Source organism: Oreochromis niloticus, linkage group LG18 (assembly GCF_001858045.2).
Source record: "Oreochromis niloticus isolate F11D_XX linkage group LG18, O_niloticus_UMD_NMBU, whole genome shotgun sequence".
Classification (NCBI taxonomy): domain Eukaryota; kingdom Metazoa; phylum Chordata; class Actinopteri; order Cichliformes; family Cichlidae; genus Oreochromis; species Oreochromis niloticus.
Window position 1 is genome coordinate 18,907,435 of NC_031982.2, and position 20,733 is coordinate 18,928,167.

At 39.1% G+C, this 20,733-nt stretch overlaps 1 protein-coding gene across 2 annotated transcripts in view; it reads left to right on the forward strand.

The window, feature by feature from the left end:
• Positions 1-2,734: 2,734 nt before the first annotated feature.
• asic1c (acid-sensing (proton-gated) ion channel 1c) overlaps positions 2,735-20,733 on the forward strand; it is a 107,421-nt gene continuing 89,422 nt past the window's right edge. Inside the window, exon 1 of one of the 2 annotated variants that reach the window (XM_005476429.4) lies at positions 2,735-4,267. In XM_005476429.4, the coding sequence (XP_005476486.1) occupies positions 3,713-4,267 (555 nt within the window). In that variant the 5' untranslated portion in view covers positions 2,735-3,712. The remainder of the gene's footprint in view (positions 4,268-20,733) is intronic. The other variant, XM_005476428.4, reaches the window with a different exon arrangement.

Here is a 20,733-nt window from a genome sequence, read left to right on the forward strand (position 1 = left end):
TTGTGATGATTTGATTTGCAGCCACAGGACCTGGGCACCTTGCAGTCACTGACTCCTCTGTATACCAAAGTATTCTAGAGTCAAACATGAAGCCGTCTCTCTGACAGCTAAAACTTGTCCTGTTACATTGGGTCATGTAACAGGGCAATGATCCCAATCACAATAAATCCAGACCTCAACCTGATTGAAATGCTGTGGCTGTACCTTAATGGAGCTGTGCATAAACAAATGCCCACAGCCCTCAATGAACTAAAGCAACGCTGTAAAGAAGAGTGGGTCAAAGTTCCTCCACAGCAATGTGAGAGACTGATAAAGTCATACAGAAAACAATTACTTCAGCTTATTGCTGCTAAAGGTGGTTATACAAGCTACTGAACCTTGAGGTATGCTTAGTTTTTTTACAGGAAAGTATAATTTGCTGACCAGTGTCGCTGGTTAAATATTTCTTTTAAATCAGAAGTGGGTGTGTGTACATGAAGAATCAAGGGAAAAAAGTGGATGCTGTTCTGTTAATGTTCTTTCTCTGCTAGTGGACAACAGCTTCTCTTCTTCTGCATAGGTACTTTGGGAAAGCTATCATTATCCAAAAAGGCATGCAGAAGCAGGGCTTTTGAAGCAAAACAGTATATAGACAGTTATTATTTTTTTGCTCCTCACAGTTTGTGTGAGTTTTTTTTTTTAAAGTGCATCAGATCGACAGATTGTTTCATTAGTTAGTGCTCAAGTTCAGTGCCCTTCTCCACTAATCTGTCATTGTTGTGGCATTTTTACAAAATGTAACTATTTGCACAGTTAATTATGAAGTCATTAAATGTGAAACAGTCCCAAAATCATTTTAAAATATTGCTTTTCCACCTTGTTCATTTGAACCATCAGTGGGTTTTTTTGTTTGTTTTTGTTGTTTTTTTGATAGGCTGTATTTGGGAATTAACTCACAATCACAGAAAATAAGAATCACAGTTCTAATGTATTGCATTTTTTCTAGCCATTCTTAAAAAAAAGTAACATTTCATCACATTAACAGAAGCCCAGCCCTTGCAGAGGAGGTTGGGTGTTGTTGCTGAACATGAGTTTTTCTATATATTGTCTTATCAGCAACCTTGGCTGTTTTTAGTGCAGGGACTACCACATCTAATGCTCCCTGCATCCATTATGATCTAATGCTTTGCTGTCACTTTACACAAATATGTATAAAGTACCAAAAGCATTTAGCCAAATTCCTACTTGATTTCTGTTTCAGGCAGTAATTTGACGCCTGGGTGAAGGATTTTTTAGTTTGTCAGTGACTCTCACCTCGCAGTCATTGAGTTGCCTAACCCTGCTCTGTGAGTGAAGCCATATTTAAACTCAGTGAAGGTCTCTAATGCTAAAGCACCATCCATCAATGTGTTTTTTAGCACATTAATCATTATCAGTTCTCACTGTGAATGCAAAGGGGCGCAGCTGAATCGTATTCATTTTCAAATATTGAGACAAGCACAAACCGCTTCTATATCCAAACATCTTAATCAAGCTAATGACATTTTGACAAGGGATAAAATAAGACAAATACAGACGTGTCATGATGTTATGAGTTATTAAAGTGGCTTAATCTTGCTCTCATATTGTGGTGGAATAAAAAAAAATGCAACTGTCTTGTAGTTTGGAAATTGTTATATCGTAGACTTTGTTTTGGTAGACATGTTCAAAGCCTGTGTTGTGATGGGTAGATTTTAAAACGGCAACAGTCTGTCACTTCAGGCATCATGTTCCATTTCCTTCTGTGAGCATTTTTAAAATTGCATCTCAGCTTTGACAAATGTCTTTTTTTTGTGGGTTTATGTGAAATGTATACCTCTGTAGTACTCTGGCTATAGGTTCCTATGGTCTCCACGGTTGCCTGGGCAGAATATTGATTAAATGCCTAAAGGGCTGTGGTCTCATCCCTGGCAGTCCACCTATTGTTAAGATAATAAGTCATCCTTGAGTAGCCAATGAATGATCGTCTTGTTTGGTCCCAGGAGAAATGGAAGGGCTTGACAGAATGGTAAGGTGAACTTTTGACCCCACAAAAAATCACCAATTTCATTACTGGTCAAGCCTAAACTGTAATCATACACGCAACAAATAAATATTCCAGGACTGCTGCACAAAGACTCTTAAATGCTTTTGGGATTTCTGTATTGCTTGAAGCCAAAATTAAAAAAAAAGTATCTATGTGCTATATGTATATATATATACATATATATATGTATATGTATATATATATGTATATATATATATATATATACGTATATATATATATGTGTATGTGTATATATAAATCTTTTTATTTTTTTATTTCTATATATATAAAAGAAAAAATGGAAATATTATCTATGACTGGATAGATATTCAGTTATAATTATAATAGGTGGCTTGGAAGCCATATTTTCACACTTTACTTGTTGATATTGTTATGAAAAGGCTAACATGTGGAAACTTCTGGAACACCATTTAACTCTTAATATGTGCATCGATGCAGTAAACAACCTGTGGCATTGTTTGAGCGAATGCGTTGATGACACAGTGACTGTACAGTAGGTAGGAGCAGATTAAGGAATAATAACACAGTGATGGTGATGTCCAGATTGAGAGACTCCCCCTGTGAGCACAGAGACACAAACAAAGCAGCCATTCAGCAGTGGAATGGATCCTGACTACTAAAGAGGAGGAGAGAGAGAGCGAGAGAGAGAGCAAGAAATGGGGGAGTGGTGGGAGAGAGAGAGGGAGAGAGAGAGAGAGAGGATGCGAGAAAGAGAGTGAAAGGCTCCACACGGCAGAATATAAATCTGTATGTTAACAGGACTAAAGCTTGGGGTCTTGAAGCGGCTTTAGCGGTTATGCTGGTGGGGGGTGATCGTAAAGCGTCAAGAGGTGGTCATCCCTATTAACTGAAGATCTGTGCAAATAAGGAAGTGGAACCCGTGGAATCTGTGAACGCCGGTTGTCAAGCACACTGGTGGGCTGGTGGGAGGTCTCTGACCCCCTCATTTTCATTTCTGGAAGAAAAGAGAAGCGCAAAAGAGACACGAGAGAAAAAGCAAGGTGGCAGCGAGGGACCAGTGAGCCATTTCTCTCTTTATTACCTTCATTCACAAAACCATTGCATCCCATTATCATAGCGATGTAGAGGCATTCTCTCCGATTGGAGGAGGAAGGGTCCCATTGACTGCTCAGGCTTAGCACCTCTCTCCAAACGCTAGCCCTTTTCATTGCAGTCCCCCCCCCTCATCTCTCGCCTCTATCCTTACGCCTGCTATATTCTCTGTTCTTTCTTTTCTTGTCCCTTGTATTCTTCCTTTTCACACGACTCAGGAATCAGGAGGCATTGCGTTTGGGTAGAAGTGGCTGTTTCTGTCATTGTGTTTGGTGCCGTTACAAAGGACAGCTGAGCAGGGAGTGTGAGAGACAGCTTTGGAGATAATAAAACAGAAGCCTGAAAGAACAGGGGGGACCTGGGACTACAAGAACAGCTCAGTGGAATGCGAACTGTCATGAAAAGAAAACTGTTACAGAGACTGGCAACCCTTTTAAAGGTGGCTATTTATTGAGACCGTTACCACTTCTTGAGGGAATAAAGAAGCAGTGTGGCAAACCAACACTGCTGGTTGGTTTCTGCTATTCTTGTTGCTAAGCAAAGTCTCTAACCTGAAGTTCTTGGGGTGACAGTGCTGAGCATCACTCTACAGCCATGAAGGGAAGCTCAGAGGAAAGCATAGAGAGCGTCAGGCCCTCCAACCTGCAAGCTTTTGCTAACATGTCCACCCTACATGGCATGAGTCACATATTCGCTTATGGGCACATGACATTCCGTCGATTTCTTTGGACGCTTTCTTTCTTGGGTTCACTGGGCTTATTGATGCTGGTCTGCATGGATCGGGTGTCATATTATCTGGAGTATCCTCACGTCACTAAGCTGGACGAGGTGGCGGCAACAAACCTCACCTTCCCAGCAGTTACCTTCTGCAACCTCAATGAGTTCCGCTTCTCCAAAATCACCAGGAATGACCTCTATCATGTGGGAGAGCTCCTGGCCCTCCTTAATAATAACTACCAAATAGCCAACCCACACCTGGCTGAGCCTGAAGTTCTGGCCGCCTTAAAGGATAAGGCAAACTTCCAGAACTTTAAGCCCAAACTGTTCAACATGACTGATTTCTATAACCGAACTGGTCATGACATCAGTGACATGCTGCTGCAGTGCACCTTTCGAGGAGAGGACTGCCAACCGGGGAACTTCACCACAGTAAGTAGCCAGTGGTTCTTGTGCTTGTCCTTTAAGCTGCTGTAATCCTGTCTCGTTTCCTGCTCGTTTTGATAGTCTGTCGCTTTATTTTGCATCTGGATAAGTTAAGACCCAGTTTCAATGTGACTTTGCAGTTTATTTGGCGCAGATGTTTTGCTTTAGTTTGTGTTTTTACTTCTCTATAATGTTACGAATGCTTAGAAAAACTGTCACTAACATTGTTGCTCTGTATTCTGCATTTGATGCAAGTGATGAATTATATCTTTATTAAGGATATGGTCCTGAGGTAAACTACTGCTATTACTTGCTCAGTGATCTCAGAAGACAGCTGGATTTCCAAGAATACAGAAAACATATGTAGTGTGTGTGTTCATCTTGAAGGAACCTATTTTTTCCATGAGGGGTTTCATTGAGGTCAGATACACAGTTTAAGTATGCACGTAAACCTTTGTTTGGGCAAATCAGACACTTTAGTCACAGTGTTGAAATTAAGCCTCCTAACTGATTATTATTTTGCAGCTGTTTTGTACTCAAATGTTCTCTGTTGTTGCTCTAAGTGATCTGTTTTCAACAAGTAATTTCTCAATTCTCACTTAAAACAATGCAATGTAACTGATTTAGTTTTGTTTAATTAGAGAAGTTGTTCAGGAGAGGTGTTCTGATGCCGAGCTATCACCAAGCATCCATACTCTGTGCTTTGATTCATTCCACACTCCATTTGGCAGTCACACACAAACTCTTCATTTAGTATTCGGTATGAATGAAATTCACTAAACTGTAAAGTGCCCTTCTGCTTGTGTGGTAATAGGAGACCCTCATTCATTTAAAACATTGTGTATAGTTGGTAGGAAAGGGAACAATTGGAAAGTCATTTACAGTAGATATGCTTGGTTCAGCCATTTAGAGTGATAGACTTAATTAGTTAAAGCAGAGACCTGGATCCAGGTGATATGAAATAATTGCCTTGTCCAGATGTTTGAATCTGTCAGGTGAATCGAGTTGACTGGAAATAAGTTGTAAGAGTGGAACAAGTAGGCAGTTCTGTCTGGCATCAGCTGATGCAATGATGTCTCCTCAAAGATCTGAACACACCCAAGGACTGCAACTGCGTTACACTGTGAAATGTGTCTGCATGTTCTTAAAGAGTGACTCCTGCACAGGCAATGTGTTCTTACTGTTTTTCATTGTGGTTTACTGGAATCCCAGTTTATTATTGTGATTAATATTATGCTCTAAGCATTTTCCATATAAGGCAACCTGTGATCTCCCTGTTTGCTGTTGTCTAGTGCTTTGATGCAATTTCAAGCTTAATCAGTCTGTTTAATTGTTATTAGCTCATTTTGTCTGAGTGAAAAAGAGACCCAAAAAGCAGCAGGCAAACCTTGGCTTATTATTTGATTTAAAGTAGACTTCTGTACATGGGCCAGTGAATAAATAAACATTATAGGTGCAGCCTAGGGATAAGCTGCAATATCAGCTGTCTCTGTTTCACTCCCATTTCCTTATTTTAAGGTATTTTATTATTCTCAGAGTGCCCGTGTCCTTTATTCCATCTCTTGCAGTGCAGGTTTGATAGAGTAACACTTAACTTACACTGAACTTGCTAATCTTTCAGTTGAATCTATCCACTCAGAAAAATATGATTGCTTATCTATGTTGTATCTTTAATCAACCCTGAAATAACCCCCTCCCTTCAAGATGTCCAGTTTTTAAGTGAGTGATGGTGCTATCTTCAGAGTCAATCATACTTCTTCTCTGCTGAAGGAGGAGATAAAACCCAAATTTAATATTGCCTTTCAGGCTTGCTTCTTTTCAATTTATGTCGCAAATATTGCGAACTGGGAATGTCTCCATTTACATGTTTGTTTCTGAGCAGCACTCAAGAGTGTCTTGAGAAGCAAATCGTTCATGGGAAGCTAATTGCTGTTGTACGGGTTGATTGAAAATGCTTGCGGCGTCAAATGAGCTGTTAGAAAAATTTAATAACTTTGGTTATGCTGCACGTTGGTTTGTCGTTGTCAGGTAAGTACAGCAGATCCAACAGTAAACTTCCACTTGGCTGAGGATAGGTGTGCCAGATATGAGCAGTCTTAGGCTACGTTCACACTGCAGGTCTTAATGCTCAATTCCGATTTTTTGATCAAATCAGATTTTTTTGTCTGCTTGTTCACACTACAAATAAAATGCGACAGCAAACACGCTCTAGTGTGAACGCTCAAAGCGGCCCGCATGCGCAAAAGAAGATGTCACACACTACTCGCTCTGTTTAGACCCAGAGCAAACAATATTGTTTGACTGATTGGCCTTAATATAAAGACTTCGGACTTTATGTTTCCCAATTTTTGCTTTAAGTTATTTTGTTATTTACATAATAATGTAGATAACCTAATAATGATCCTTATTGCTGTTTTAGAGGAGCGGTGCTTCAAAGGATAGTTGCAGATTTCTGTCAGAATCTGCAGAAAATACAGTACAAATAAAATGTTCACATTTCTCCAACGTTGTCTTCCCAACAGTTTCACCGGATGGCCAGGAATCATTTGCGATGTCTTCTCGGGCGCTTCTCCGGCGCTGATAATTGGCGTCTGTCTTGTGTCAGTGACGTAAAAGACGGATTTAATGCGACTTGACCATTCACACAGCAGTCGCTTTCTAAAACATCGGATATGTATCGGATTCAGTACCACATACGAAAGTGACCCAGATCGGATTTGAAAATATCGGATTTGTGCCGTTCACACTGTCATACCATGATCGGATATGGGTCGCATAGGGGCGAAAAAATCGGATTTGATGCGCGTTCGGCTGCAGTGTGAACGTAGCCTTATTTGTATCCTTTAATCACTGTTGTATGTTGTTTGGATGGACCGGTCAAAGCAGTGCAACACCCCTCGGCATTATGCTCTGAGTGGTCGCAAATGGGTCTGTCAGGACTTGGATGGGTGCCAGTATGCCATACCCATCTAGCAGAGTGTTTGGTGCTGTATCTTAGAATAGTCTCTCACAAATAACTGCAGAAACTGCTTCCTGCTCACTAATAGAGTGACTAAGTTCATAACCTGCTTCAGTGCACTGGATGCTGCGAGAACACCCAAATTAATCATCAAACTCATAAAAGCAGGTTGGATTAGGCTGGCTTGATCTCATAATATATCATCATTGAATTTATTTGTTTTTTTCTTTTTAAAAATCAGTATTGTGGTGGCTGTAGCTTATATTCAAATTCCCCCCACAGACATGTTGAGAAGCAGATTTACAATGCAAAGGACAGTGGGAGTGATGAGCTTTGACCTTGAATAAATGAAGGAAGAATCCCATTAAGTCCCAGTGATGATGCAGTTGGGAAACAAAGCATTCAAGATGTTTTGCATTGTAATGGATTGATGGGCAAGAGGAGAATGGCAATTTGTATTTTGAATACTATTAAAAACTTTAATCCCTTGTAATGATTTCACGGGGCATATATTACCAGTTTTGCGAAGAATTTGGATTCTTCTTATCTCATTGTCTCCTGCATTTAAAATTTAAAATAGCTGCTGCAACGTCGACAAGCTTTTTTAGTTTGAAATTCAGGGAAGTTTCAGTTTCTTTGGAAGTATTGTGCTCTTTGAGTATCTGCAACCTTGAGTCTCGTGCTTAAATTCATTATAAAGTGAAGTAAAAACATTCTAATTATAAATCCCACCTCCAGATCTGAAGTGATTATTTATGCAATCATATCTAAAGAGAAATTCACTTTTAAAGTTTAATTTAACAAACTGGGACTTATTTATGTCTATATTTATTTGTATAACAGAGTTATATTTCTAATTGAGTTTAAAAAGGTGTGTTCAAGAAAGTGACCTTTTTCGAAATGCATTTATTGAGTTGCTGCGACTCTGTAAGACCTATGACTAACACTATGTAAATGGCACCTTGGTCGATGATACACTGCAGCTAGTGAGCAAGAAGTTGATTATCATAATCTGATGGTGTGGATGTAGTGCGCCATTCTTAAGTCCTGACAGGTTATGACAAGTCCCCATGGGCTACATTTCTGTCAATTTCTTACAGAGTGTGTGAAATCTGTATTCATCATCACATTCTGCTGAAGCTCAGTCTTTAAGATGTGAGTTGTCTTTCATCTTATAATCCCAATGACAGTGGGTGCCAAGGGTATAAAACACGGCCAGGCTGACACTATATGACTTGTGGGTCTAAAAACTTGGAAGAGGTCCTCGAGTTTTCGAGTCTCATTTTCTGCCTATGAACAGCCTGACGGTGGAGACAGACAGTGTTTCTGAGGCTGTTGCATTGTTGGAATATACGTGCGCTGTATGTCAGCTTTTGTGTTTATATTGGCTGATGGGTTCAGGTGCCATAAAACCAACTTGAAGTCATTTAAAAACAGTCATTATTTCCCTGTTTGTCGAGCAGGTTCTTTTGTTTACAGTACTCTGCGACAGCTGAGTTGGCGGAGTAAAATATCACAGTTCAGCAGATGGTGATGCAGATTCTGTTACTAATAACTAATGATTAGCTATAAAAACGCGGCAATATGTGTCTTTGTCCCAACTGTTTAATAACCTAAAAAATATCAATATTTCATTTTTTTATGTATCATGAAAAGGAATCAAACTGAAAACATAACACTGACATGTTATCTCCTAATAAATGTATTGTTTCTGACTTTCATACATGATTATCTGACATCGACTAGCTGTGTCTTCTTGTCTAACAAATGTTCCTGTTACAGTTGGGTCCAAAATTGAATTTATTTTACACCTCTGTTCACTACCAAAGTGGATTTTAAATTAAACAATCAAGTTATGATTGAAGTGCAGACTTTCAGCTTTATTTCAAGAGGTTTAACCAAAAAAAAAAAAAAAAAATCCATTAGCTGTTCAGGAATTACAGTCATTTTTTATACATGGCCTCCCATTTTCAGAGGCTAAAAATTAATTGAACAATCTAACATATTTTTTTTTAAGTAATCAGGATTGTATTTATTTTTATTTAACAAGAAATGTGTGCTTTATTGGGTTTAGATCAAGTGACTAGTTAATCTTCTACTGAAGAATGAGAAACTCTTGGATTGGTTTTGTTTTTGCTTTGGGTCATTATCCATTTGCTCTGTGAAGCTCTTTGGATTCAGCATTTGGCTGAGTTTCATGTGAGTGTAGCCCTGCACACTTCACAATTTATACTGCTAGCTCTCTTATCAATAAACACTAGTGACACAGTTCCACTGGCAGTCATACATGTCCACACATGTCCAATACCGTGTTTGACAGATAATTCGGTATGCTTTTCTCTTCCCATCACTTTGGTACAAGCACATTTTGGTTTCATTGGCCCATAGATGTTTCTTTAAAGAGCCAGGCTCTTTTAGTTGTTTTCTTGCAAAGCCTAATCTGGCCTTCCTGTTCTTGAGTGTAGCCAGAGGTTTTACCTTGTTGTAAACAGTCTTTATTTCCATGAAGGCATTTCTTGATTGTAGACTTTGGCAGTGATACACTAGCTCCACAAGACTGACATCATTTTAAAGTAATTCTGTCATCATCTACTTTTGTCTTCTGTGGTCTTTCTGAGCTCTTTGGTGTTGCTGAGTTGGCCATCGCACTCATTAAAGAAAGAACTAGATTGTTGATTTTGCTATCTTTGTTGTAGTTTTTCAGCCTAATTATGGCCCCGCTCACTTGCACTGACACCACTTTAGATTTCATATTTAAAATAAGAGTAAAAAGCTATAAAAAAAACCCAATTCAGCACTTTGAATCTGATTTTAAGTCTGCTTCACTCGTCATGAAATAACAGGGGAATATGCCTCACCTGGACGTGAAACTCCTTGTCAGTCAATTGTCCAATTAATTTGGAACCTCTGAAAATGGGGTGCCATGTATAAAAATGGCTATAATTCCTAAATAGCTACTGCAATAATTTTTGAGACCCCTTGAGTTGAAGCTGAAAATCTGCACTTCAGTTAGATGATGATTTTTCCAATTTAAAATCCACTGTGGTGCACAGAGGCGAAACTACAAAAAATGTGTCTTTGTCCAACACATTTTGGACCTTACTGTATTTAAGGAAAATGTCCCAGCTTTTAAATCTGTGTATGATTCTATCATTTATATTTGTTTCTGTCTATTGTTAAATGCTCTTACAATCTATTTATTGGAGCTTTTTCATTAAAAACAACTGCCAGTGTAGCTAGAAACGGTGCTGATGACAGCAGTATGAGTACACAAACATAACGGTGAAGGGTGATAATTATGTGATTCATTACTATGCATTCTGCTTAATTATTACACACAGTCCTTGAATCCATTATAAGATTTTTCATTAGTATAGCTTTGTAACTGAACATTACATCACTGCTTTTCCTGCTGTGCCTGCTGTTGATGTGACTTTTGGGCTCCAAAATATTTGTATTGATTGCTAAAATCCAGCTCCAGACAGGCTTAAATCAGTGTGCATGCTCAGAATTTTATTTGCTTATCTTCTTACCGTATGTACATGCACATAAACACAGGGGCTTGTCTGCAGTCAGGAACATGGCAGCTGACACTGCCACATGAAGCCTTATGTACACACACAGAGAGCAAGCAACAACACTTCACAAAACTGCTTCCCGTAAAGTACAAATTTTAGCAGTGAAATATCAAGCTGCTCCAGCAGCCACCGAGTAGACCTCCTGTAGTCTTTTTGTTAAGTGGGTATGTGGGCTGACTGTGTGGAACAAAGCTATCCTCACTCTTCAGCTGGACAGAACGAGTAGTCTTTAAATCTGCATCATTAAGCCAATTGGTTTTAGAAGGGGGAAAAAAACTAAATGTGTGTCTCCACGCTGTGCCACTAGCTGCTCGGCAACAGCAGCTGATATGTGAAGGCGAAGCGGCAGTGTCAGGAAAGAAGAAAACAAGACGCTCCACTGAGTAATGTTTCATGAGTTTTATAAGAGGTGTTGAGTTATGAAAACTTATCAGTGTGTAGCAGACACACTCTCTATAAACTCAGGAGAAGATGGAGATGGGAAAAATCAGAACATGGCCATATCTGAAAAGTAAGATAAATTGATGTTCAAATATGGCTAAGGTGCCGTGCATTTTTTCAAAGAAAAATCTGTGAGTGCCACTGTGATTCTCAGAGCTGACAAAATCGAATATATTCTTCCCCTTTTTAGACAGAAGTTTGAGGGATTTAACACATTTCCACGTTAAAGCGATCCTCAAGTCACTGCGATGTGCCGGTTCCTCATGTGGATACACACAAGGAAATGTGCTAAGAGTTATTATTTTTATGGTCAAATATCAGCCGCGCGTACTTTTTCAAATACACCACAGTCACCAAGAAATACGCAGAATGGCACATGGGCATATTTTCTACAGCAAGCCTAATTGGAAGCTTATGTGGGGATAAATTCAAGTCAAAAGTCTGTGCACATGCTCGGCTTCATGAAAGTAAAGATGAGTTGCTGGGACTAGTGGTCAAAGAAGTAAAGTTTCAACTAGTGTGCAATTTAACGTCACTTTAACATTGGCTTCTACTTCGTGTTTGATGAACAACAGTATTTCAGGAAGGAAGCAGTTACAGAAAGAAGTATAGGCCTTTTTTTCCCTCAATTATTTAAAAGTAACAACCCAGATCTAAGAATAAATCCACGATACCTCGAAAAAAAGGAAAAGAAAAAAATTGACAGGCCATGAGAGAAAGAAATATCATTGCATGTGAGGCATTTACTTTAGAGTTCATTAATGTTCAGCAGTTTGAAGCATCTCCTGAAATTCACAACAGGCAGAGGTGTTACAAAGGCTTTACCTGCCTCCAGGCAGAGGGGCTTACTGTCTACTGCCCTAAAAATAGACATATTTATCATCAGTGTGTATCTTGGAGAGCAAAGATGTAGCCAGTAGTAGCACAATCGTACATTAAATACAGGGAGTTAACTGCTCATTGGAGACAATGATTCCCTAATTTTGTCCTTTAAAGCAGTGCAGTGTGCTATTCTGCACAGAAGCACTGTCCTGAGGATAAGTTCAGTGAACAAGCACAAGTACAGTTATCTTCTGTCTCCCCTAACCTGTAAGCTTTATGGAATACTATAAAAATAGATGAAACACTGACATCAGGCGAAATGTGCAAATGCACAATGACAGAAATGAAGCAGATAGCACGTCCAGCTACAAAGACACCAGCACAGCTCTGACTGCAGGCAAATCCATCCTGGGACATCTTTGACCCTGGCTTTGGTTTTCTCATAATTACCGGTTTTTGTTTTTTTAACATTATGCTGTCCCATCACGTTCACATGTTTATGTTGTCCGATAAATATGCTTTATTCATATGAGATAAGCACATCATTTTATTTTGAAACATCAGCAGTGAGATTTTTCAATATGACAAACGTTTGGCAGTGTTGTCTCAGGAAGGCTGAAACTGTCTAGCCTGAATGCAGTTTTTGTCACTTCTCCCACCGAAGATGGCTATTCTCGTCTGCATTCCAGTCGGTCCGTTCAATGAGCTTAATGTCTGCCGAGATTGCTTCGTGTCAAAGCTCGCATTTGGCGTCAGCAGATAACGTTAGTTTTGACAGCCTACAGCTTCTGCAACCAAATGGCATGTGTGCTGTAATATTCTGTGTAATGCTCTTATTAATCAAAAGTTTCTTCTTAGTGACTTTAGATTACACAGAAGGTGATCTCTGATAGAAACTGTTGTATTTACAGTCATGATTGCTGCATTTTTACCGGATGATTATAATGAAACTGTTTTGGTTATTTAGACTAAGATGATGCTAAATTAGACTTGGATCATCTGAAAATGATTTGTTCTATTCAGTCCTCAGTATAATGTTGAAACACACAAAAGGAATAGGAGTATTTCTAGTTTTGCTGATTGAAATGTTCACTTCATCTAGAGGCAGTACTTCAGCATTAGTTTAGATAAATTGAGATAGACAGAAGCTGAAATACCAAGCCGAGAACTTCTGGTAAGTTGCAGTTATCATACACAAGATGCTGATGTTGATACGAGAAAGGCTGGCATTCTTCTTGGAGACTTTAACAATGAGAATTTCTCAGAAGTGAATTGAAACATATTTGCTTCTTTAATAAAGAAGCAAATAAAATAATAAAAGTAATGCAAGCGTATAAGCTTTTCTTTGATGGGCTAACACTCATAGCCAAGGCTAAATAATGCCATGGCTGCATTCCTCTCTTGTTAGAACAAATGTTAGGAGACAGGTGTACACACTCCAAAGCAATTTAAATGTCTGACAGCTTCAGAAATCTCATCTTCTGGATAATTTTGCAGCATCCGATCAAGAAGAGTTGTCTCTGGCTATTACATGCCCTTTCCTTTGTGTCCACTGTCCCAGTCACTTATGGAGTACCTCATGGCTTTAGTTTAGGCCCCATTATATTGCCTTTATAAATATATACCTTTAGGCTCTGTCTTCTGCCATCAGAATCACAAAAAATGCAAGAAAGCTGAATGACTGCAAGGCGAAAATAAATTGACTTGGTGTTTTTGGTTTCCCCCAAAATTGTTACTCTTGAATCCAACCTGGGATGGCTGCATGGCGCTACATTTTCTTTTTTTCTTTTTAAACTTGCTGTCATTGTTGATCGGCACTGTAATCTCACAAACAAATGACCTCTGTGATTCTGCTACTGAGGGGTGTTGCTAAGATGAAGTAATCTCTGTCAGCGATATGAAAATTTTTATGGTCGCAGCTTGTCAAAGCTTTGCAACTGTATCTGAGTATTGGCCAGTCCCAGTTGTCTGGTCTAATCAGAGCTGGTACAAAATGCTGCAGCAACACTCCTAGCAGAAAAACAGACCGCATTACAGCAATATGAGTGGCCCTGAACTGGCACCTGATTCTTTTATTTATTTTTAAAGCTGTACACGACACCAATGTACTTTTTTAGGAAATAATCCAGGCTTCTTAGATGCTCTAATCATTTGCTTTCATTTTTCCACAGTTGAGGCTAGTGGATAAGGGTAATCATGACAGTGGCAGCTTTGGAATAGCCTTCAGCTTTCAATCAAACATTTCCCCTCCAGTGATACATTCATTCAGTTTGATTAGTTTTTTAGTATCTTATACTTGTTTCTTATACAGATTTAATTCTTTTATCCTTTATATTTCAGCACATATTTATGAATGCTGTGCACAGCATTTTGCCACATTGTCATTTTTAAATGTGCTAAATAAATAGCGTTTGTTTGATATCTGCTACTTTTTGTATTTAGGTTTGTTATGCAGTAGAACATAAAACTTCTAGTTTATAAAAGTCTTGAAGTGGCATCCCAGGCCCTACTTCTTTCTATAAAATTGACCAGCGTTGCGTATTAACATTTACATTAAAGAGATTTTTCAACAGAAAATTGAAATCTGTGCTCTGAAACGTGAAAATGGGTATTTGTTCGAGTATCACTCCCCCTGAGAAAGATGACACCACCAGAACAACAGCTTACACCTTGAAGCTATGCGTTGCTCCATTATATCTGCAAATGGAAAAGAGCACGACTCATTCAGTTTGCTTGAGACTGTTATTGTCATGAATTTTTGATCCATGTGACCCTAGGTAAAGTATTATCGCTTAATTAAATTACTTGTAGGACTGTGTGTTATTACTGCAGAAAGTACAATCATTTATACAAAAAGCAAAGGGTAATCTAGTTTAGTTTACAATTATAACTTGGCCGTACTGAACAACAGATACACAGAGGATGATGTTTCTTTTTAAAAATAAGAACTTCTATACTTTTGGCATTGCATAAACACAACGAGCATTTTGCACCTTCTTTTTGCATGAGTGCTTTTTTTTCCATTAACATGCAGCAACACAATGAGAAAGGACAAATGAGTATGTCTCTGCGTAAATTGATTTTTGCCTCCTACAAGTTCAGAATCTTTATTAATTTCCACCACATTTGGCCCAGAGGTTGAAAACAGGCTACTCCTTTAGTCCCTTACATTACATTACATTACAGTCCATCAGTGAACCAGAATTGTGCTAGGAGTCATTACAGCTGTCATTACCGTGATTGTGACCTGTGCTGCACCATTATAAGCAGGGCTGCATTTCCTTGCTCATTTACATTCATGGGCTGTTGTGGTTTGTTTATCTTTTCCTAAACCGGATTACTGTTTATAAGGGGCAAGATGTCAACATGTCTTGTCTGTATTGTACAAGCCTGGTTTATGACAGAGTATAATAAATGCATACAAATAACAGAACATCTTCACTTCCCTCCACAAAAAGAGAATATTTTGTCCTAGTAATAAAAAAGTTGGAGTTTCTTCTCTGCTTTACTTTGATATGAGATAGCTTGGAGTTTTGAATTGCTGTTTAATGAAATTAATCTTAGATTGCTATGTGCCTCTAAGCTCTACACTGGCTCTTGTGTTTTTTTTGTTGTTGTAGATTTTTTTTCTTCTTTTTTCTCTCATTAAATCCACTTATTTTGCCTTCGGTATATAATGTGCTCTGTCATGATTTGTCCCTTTTATTTGTCTTGTAACAACCATGGCCAATACTATTATGTTTGTGTGGATAATACCAAATCCAGAGTATCTCTTCACTTCACATGAGGGCTTTCCATGGGTGGCAATGCATTATGCGATTTATTCTTATTTCTACAGCTCATGTGTTACATATTGTGTAGTAGCACTGCTGCTGCAGTGGCAATATGTTGAGTAATGCATACTGTAGTAGATCAGTGGTTCTCAAACACTTTAGCGAAGATAAAAAAAATCCACTCTGCAAGTGCTTTAGCCAGAAATGAAGACACTATCACAAATAGGCTTTGCAGTGGGTTTATTTCTATACGCTGCTAGAGTCTGCACTCACGGTACATGGTGCAGTTATGGAAACGAAGCTGTTAGATGAAGTGATAGCTCACGCGGTCAATGGCTAGACAGAAGGTCACACCTCTGCTTTGGGAGTAACAGACGAGTCCAGCATTTATTACGCCTTTCCCATGTGGGAAACTATCTGAGCTGAACGTCTGAACATTTAATTTGCATGCTGTATCGATAGATAGATAGATAGATAGATAGATAGATAGATAGATAGATAGATAGATAGATAGATAGATAGATTTATGAAATATAAGAAAAATGTGTATCTTAGATTAAGACATAAATTGAAATTGGTTTTTGTTCGCTTAACATTTCAAAATCCATGTCAGAATATTTTTTAAAAATGTATGAAGTGATGAATTGATTGGTTTCCACATTAAGATTTTTTCACATAACGGATAAATTACCTAATAATTTTGGCTCTAACGAGCTCTAGAATAGAAGTTTAAGCATCTTAAGTGTGAATTATTATTCCAGCTTTCAGCAGTGTTTTAAATATAGTCTCTTGCGATTCAGCAGTCCTTCCCTGCAGATTTTTTTTCCAAATGTCTCTCTGTGGTGGTTAACTCCAAGATTTCAAAGGACGTGGCCAAAGGGAAAGTTGTTGCACTGACAAGGGAGCACAGTGTGTGCCTTTTGAAAACTTGTTTAATCATAATTATCTTTGTCTCCCTTTACTGGGTCCAGCCAAGGTCTTATCAGAAACAAGTTAAACAGTTTCCAGGCCATCATATATACCATTGTATCTGCTGCAATATAACAACCTAAGTTTTTGTTATTGAATAGTTGTTAATTAATTACATTACACGAGGCTGCTGATGAACAGATGCTTTTTGTGGCCAATTGTCTGGATTTTTATTCCACATGCCTGCCAGTAATGGATGAAAAACAAAACTAAATTTAGTATGTGTTCTAGGTTCTATCTGTAATGACTAAAACACCATTAGCAGTTGAATACCAATTCATTTGATCTGTGTCTAATCAGTGTTGATAACCTACTTTTATTAAACCTTCAGTCTGGATCCATTAGACCAGAGCTCGATATTTTGGTTGATGATAAATGTGTTTTTTTCCTTTTCAGGGTGAAGTGAAATTCATTCGAGCCCTATGCTACCTTGGGGCAGTCTGTTGCCATGGCAGTCATCTGTGAGGCATGTTCCTATGCTGTTATCAGGAATTGCATTACTCAACATTCAGCACAATTACCCGACTTATCTAACCAGCTTTTAAGGTGCAGCTGGAACTCTTCTGGTTAACATGGGGCGTGACGCAGAGTTGAACCAAATATCGTATGTTTCCTTTGCCTGCTGTATTTGCTCTGTAGTTGTACCTCTGAGAGGAGCGTCCCATGGGTGATCAACATGTGACACTGCTGGCAGAAAATTTACATCAGAATTGAGTGCTGATCAATTTATTACATAATGGAGCCTTAAAGCAAGTGTGGATTTCACTCAAATGAATCAATATGTAAAGAAAAGGGTACTTTCAACTCCTTTGTTTAAGTGGTAGCCACAGTGGGTAGCTCCACATGGCAGTTGTTTGTTTTTTTTGTTTTGCTTTTACACCAGACAGACTTCCTGACACTATGGAGGCACAATAGAATCAGTGTGCGAGTCATATGACATTAAATAATATTTTACAGAGAGAGAGGTACCTACAGAGAGAAAGTACCTGGTTTGAGCTTGCTCTACAGCTGAGACTGCATGGGTTCGCTCTGAGTACTCGGGCTTCCTCCTACAGTCCAAAGACATGCTTCTTAGGCTAACTGGTAACACTGAATTGGCCATAGGTGTGAAGATGAGCGTGAACAATCGTCGGTCTCTCTGCAATAGACTGGCAACCTGTTTAGGGTCTACTCCACCTCTTGCCTCATAAGGTAGCTCCAGGCCCCTGCGTCCTTGAATTGGATAAGCAGTTAAGAAAATTGATGGCTATAGTATATTTTACATGACTCAAAGATTACAGGGAGTGCAGAATTATTAGGCAAATGAGTATTTTGTCCACATCATCCTCTTCATGCATGTTGTCTTACTCCAAGCTGTATAGGCTCGAAAGCCTACTACCAATTAAGCATATTAGGTGATGTGCATCTCTGTAATGAGAAGGGGTGTGGTCTAATGACATCAACACCCTATAACAGGTGTGCATAATTATTAGGCAACTTCCTTTCCTTTGGCAAAATGGGTCAAAAGAAGGACTTGACAGGCTCAGAAAAGTCAAAAATAGTGAGATATCTTGCAGAGGGATGCAGCAGTCTTAAAATTGCAAAGCTTCTGAAGCGTGATCATCGAACAATCAAGCGTTTCATTCAAAATAGTCAACAGGGTCGCAAGAAGCGTGTGGAAAAACCAAGGCGCAAAATAACTGCCCATGAACTGAGAAAAGTCAAGCGTGCAGCTGCCAAGATGCCACTTGCCACCAGTTTGGCCATATTTCAGAGCTGCAACATCACTGAAGTGCCCAAAAGCACAAGGTGTGCAATACTCAGAGACATGGCCAAGGTAAGAAAGGCTGAAAGACGACCACCACTGAACAAGACACACAAGCTGAAACGTCAAGACTGGGCCAAGAAATATCTCAAGACTGATTTTTCTAAGGTTTTATGGACTGATGAAATGAGAGTGAGTCTTGATGGGCCAGATGGATGGGCCCGTGGCTGGATTGGTAAAGGGCAGAGAGCTCCAGTCCGACTCAGACGCCAGCAAGGTGGAGGTGGAGTACTGGTTTGGGCTGGTATCATCAAAGATGAGCTTGTGGGGCCTTTTCGGGTTGAGGATGGAGTCAAGCTCAACTCCCAGTCCTACTGCCAGTTTCTGGAAGACACCTTCTTCAAGCAGTGGTACAGGAAGAAGTCTGCATCCTTCAAGAAAAACATGATTTTCATGCAGGACAATGCTCCATCACACGCGTCCAAGTACTCCACAGCGTGGCTGGCAAGAAAGGGTATAAAAGAAGAAAAACTAATGACATGGCCTCCTTGTTCACCTGATCTGAACCCCATTGAGAACCTGTGGTCCATCATCAAATGTGAGATTTACAAGGAGGGAAAACAGTACACCTCTCTGAACAGTGTCTGGGAGGCTGTGGTTGCTGCTGCACGCAATGTTGATGGTGAACAGATCAAAACTCTGACAGAATCCATGGATGGCAGGCTTTTGAGTGTCCTTGCAAAGAAAGGTGGCTATATTGGTCGCTGATTTGTTTTTGTTTTGTTTTTGAATGTCAGAAATGTATATTTGTGAATGTGGAGATGTTATATTGGTTTCACTGGTAAAAATAAATAATTGAAATGGGTATATATTTGTTTTTTGTTAAGTTGCCTAATAATTATGCACAGTAATAGTCACCTGCACACACAGATATCCCCCTAAAATAGCTGAAACTAAAAACAAATTGAAAACTACTTCCAAAAACATTCAGCTTTGATATTAATGAGTTTTTTGGGTTCATTGAGAACATGGTTGTTGTTCAATAATAAAATTATTCCTCAAAAATACAACTTGCCTAATAATCCTGCACTCCCTGTAATTGCAGGATGCTTAGTTTAACATGTGAACTGGAGCTGGGGCTCAAACTACTCACCTTCCATAGTGAAGACATGGAAAGTCATCCACCAGTCTGAAAGTCAGAGGTTTGCTCAAGTCCTGTTTAAAGCCTCAGGTTGACCATAGGGATGTTTGATATAACGATATATATTCGGATGACGATATGAAAACGTCTATCGTTTTACCCTTTACTTTTATGAATTCATGTCACTTTACTCTGTCTGCTCTTTATGTTTGGATGCAGTTCTAAGGATCTAGCTTGCTGCTTGGTAAGAATCACTGCTGCTTTTCATTATTTGCATTACCTTGCTTTCTGTAAAACTGCAGTTGCTATGTGGGTTGTGTTTGTAGTTATGTGAATGAGATATGTGTTAATTTTCAGTTGCTCGAACTTGATTTGGGAAAAACTCACAGCCAGAGTATATTGCTAGATAAAGTTTCCTTCTAATGTGATAGAGCCGCAGTGTGACAACTGTAACAAGTTTCAGTATGTTGGCCTCTCCTGTCCTTGTTTGTATTTTGGAGAGATGCTTGTTATGACAATGTACTCCCCTGAGACTCATTATGACTCTGGATCTCGAGGATATAAAATAATGGTTTCACTGGGGATGCGAGTGTCACCAGAAACCTGTTTTTGGAATAGGAAGTTTCCAGCTCGTGTGTTTCCTTGTTTAGTTTCGTTAAGATGCTGGACTGTTGCAGTTCAGACACTGAAATGCCAATTGTGTGTACTCATGGTCACACCCTTCAAAAGTGCTAAAGTGACTGTTGTCATGGATATCCAAATGTGACCCAGGCTGAGCTCATAGTTTGGGGTAATTCAGAATTACAGTGGTGTTCATTTATTAATGGGTTTGATTGGGAGCTGTCATGCCACCTGTAGATTTTAATGGAGGGCAGTCAAAAAGTGGGCATTGTGTTATTGAAAGAGCACAGCCAGAAATGCACTGGAGGTGTTGAGAATGTGTTCTCACAGTTTGCACTCCTGCTAATAATGAGAGAGCTCTATGAATCAGACAGTGCCTGTATCACCACAATGCCTGTCTTTACATTTGCAGTGGTTTCAACAA